Source organism: Penaeus monodon, chromosome 32, assembly GCF_015228065.2.
Source record: "Penaeus monodon isolate SGIC_2016 chromosome 32, NSTDA_Pmon_1, whole genome shotgun sequence".
Lineage (NCBI taxonomy): Eukaryota > Metazoa > Arthropoda > Malacostraca > Decapoda > Penaeidae > Penaeus > Penaeus monodon.
In genome coordinates this window covers 14,542,723-14,545,734 of record NC_051417.1, presented here as the reverse complement: position 1 = coordinate 14,545,734, position 3,012 = coordinate 14,542,723, and the positions used below count along the sequence as shown (strand labels likewise).

Sequence of the window (3,012 nt, the reverse complement as noted above, 5' to 3'; positions counted from 1 at the left end):
AAGAAGTGATGTCACAAAGATTTACATCATGAAGCTGAGGCTGCAATGTCATTACAGTCACCATAATTACTTTTAAGACCTCATAAAAGGAAGCAATGTCACTTTACAATTGCCATCTTAGTTCTGCATAGTAGTACATGACATCACATAAGGAACTGATGTTAGTACACTAGGCTATAACGTGATTGGTCATGTTATGGGGCATGTGACCCAGGTTACTTTGACCTCATTGACTCCTGTTGGTTCCGTGTTCCCTGCTAGGTTGCAGCACAGGAATTTTCTCGTATATAAAGTGTTTACATCACATTCATTACTTGAGGTAGCAATGCCTTGCTTTGCCAGCATTTGAAGATGCTCCTCCTCCTCTACTGAGGCTGATGACCACTAACTATTGACTTCATTGGCACCTCCTGCCAAGGTGCTTCGGCGCCATCCTTCACACTGTTCTCGTCTTCCCCTCATCTCCCACCTTCTTTGATCTTTCTTTTAATGAGTGGTTACCAAGTAGAGCAGAGGATGCCGTTGAACTGCAGTGTGATGTTATCCAGTTCAGAGGACAAACTGGATCACATCTCCCAGGTTGCCACAATGCTTGTTAGTAACAAGTCACACTCGAACATGACTGCCAAGCTGTTGCAGGGACCATGAGGTTTGAAAGGAAAATTTCCCCATGCCTTTTGGCTTCCAAGCCAGTCCTAGGGTCAAGGTCACCCTGGATATGTCAAACACACCTTGGAGATCCTTGGTGATCTCCTTGATCATAATGTCAGGGAGACCAACTGGTAAGTTTTGTTGTTATTACTTTTGTGTTCTTTCCATTTTTATTCATTTTAAGATCATATCTCTAGCACTGAGCAATCAGAATGTATCAATTACTTTTTTTTCCACCACCCATGTCCAAGCAGGAGCCCCTGGTATACTTTGGATGTGATAATGGGTTGATGATACCTCCATTTCACCCATGTGGAGGAAGGAGCTCCACTCAGAGAATAGGATATGTAAGCTCTGACTATTCATGGATGCCCTCAACAACTCATTCTGGTCGACATTTGTGCAGGACAGGGCATCACCACAGGGAAGTTCACTATGGAACTTCCCTGTGGAAGTTCCATAGGCAACTAGCTTTCAAGACCTTTATCCTGAGCAAGAGGATGAGGATTAGGTTGAAGCTCTATAAGCTCTGTGCCAGTACCAGCTCAGCAGAAGGGTACAACTCTTTTTTCAAGGTGTACAATGGGTAGGACTGTGGTAACATGCCCTTGTCCACAAAAGTGGTGTTTCATTTGAAAGAGACTGGGCTGGAATACCAGTGTTTGTGGACAACTGGTACACAGCAAGTATCATTCATATATTGCAATCAAAATGGATGAATGCAGTAGGAACAGCCTGGCTGAACAGGAAGTTCATGTCCAAGGACCTCAGTGTGAGGAGGAAGAGTGATGTTGACTACTGCAGCAGCGAGATGGGGTTGCTGGCCTTGCAGTGGAAGGAACACCACACCATCAGTATGCTCCTCTACAGTCCATACTGCTGATGGGGATAAGCCGTCAGTGGTAAAGGATTACAGCATCAGCATGAAAGGTGTAGAAGTTGGTGATCAGATGGCAAGCTACTCGCTGCTCCAAATTTGGTACAGGAAGGCTTCTTCCTCTTTGACATGGCCATTGTCAACCCCTGGGCCATCCATCATGCCCTTGGCAGAGAGGATACACATAAGGCCTCCAGAGTAGGTCTTGCCTTAGATCTCCTGAGGGACTTCAGAGCTGTTGCCAACTCCACCAGGAATTGTACTGCAGCAAGACTACCTGATGCAGTGAGGTGAGCCCTACATCAGCAACGGCATGCTGTCACTCAGATCCTTGACATTAGAAGAGCAGGTGCTGTTGGTGTTCGAGGCAGGGTCAGCAGAGGAGCACCAGGAGCTTCTGCCTTGACTGCAACATAGGCATCTACACATATGGGTGCTTCAAAGCTTGGCACGCATCCCAGTGATGCTATCCACAGAATTTTTTTCTTTTTACTGAGTAACACACATGACATTATTAGAGAGTCTGGACATAACTTCCCTAACTATTCTCTACAACTAGTGTTGATATTGCATTTTAGCTTTATGAGGATGGAAAAAATTGTGTTTATTTCTGAAAATACTCTTCAATATACTACCATGGCTATAAAAGGGCGTTAAATCGGAGCATATACTTTGGCTCATACAGGGATCCCTGACAGTGGCCACTTGACACTAGATACCACCCCAATAGATGGTTTATGGCACTCCCAAGGAGCCGTCACCAGTGATTTCTACACTTCAAAAACATATATATCATCCACATTAATAAATTCAACAACAGAAATAAAATAGTCTTAATGTTTTAAGGACTACTTGCTTACATCAGCAAATAATATGAGCAACTCTTGTGGCAATCCACAGGAAGGTGGCACTTTTGGCTCACATTCACGATGACATTTGTAGCTGCACTCCTTGCACTTCAGACCTGTTGATAGTAAGATCAAATTACAATGTATTGTTCTATGACATTCTTAATACTTATATAAACCAGATAATATTTGCGTTATTTATAGCTTTAGTAACACTTACCACCTAAAATAGAAAACTTGTGATGACAGTAACCACAAGTGGCAGACTTGATCGTCTTTATGAAGCGATGCTGCACATTGTGACCCATTGAACCAGCTAGAGTAGGGGTGCGTGGAGACTTTGGTACTGAAAGAGTAGCTGAAAGCCAAGAAAATATCATTCATCAAGAAAGGACAAAGATAATATAAGAGAGACACAAAGTAACAAATAAATACTAAGTTTCCAGTTACATGGTAAAAATAATTATATTGGTCACTGGGAGGAGAGGGGCAACAACAGTCGACATAAAGCTTGCAATTTTACTTTTCCCACATTCTAATTCATCAAATATGTCAGCAATTTGGGTTTATAATAGTATTTGATACCTAATGGTACATATTTCATATCATAATACATGTCCTAGGTGGTGAATAGAC

At 42.6% G+C, this 3,012-nt stretch overlaps 1 protein-coding gene across 2 annotated transcripts in view; it reads right to left on the bottom strand.

Annotated features, from left to right (window-relative positions):
* LOC119593664 (kinase suppressor of Ras 2-like) overlaps positions 1-3,012 on the bottom strand; it is a gene marked incomplete in the record, with an annotated part of 30,909 nt that overhangs the window by 12,232 nt on the left and 15,665 nt on the right. For both annotated transcript variants that reach the window (XM_037942613.1, XM_037942614.1), the window contains 2 exon segments: positions 2,389-2,492; positions 2,597-2,734. In XM_037942613.1, coding sequence (XP_037798541.1) covers positions 2,389-2,492; positions 2,597-2,734 — 242 coding nt within the window.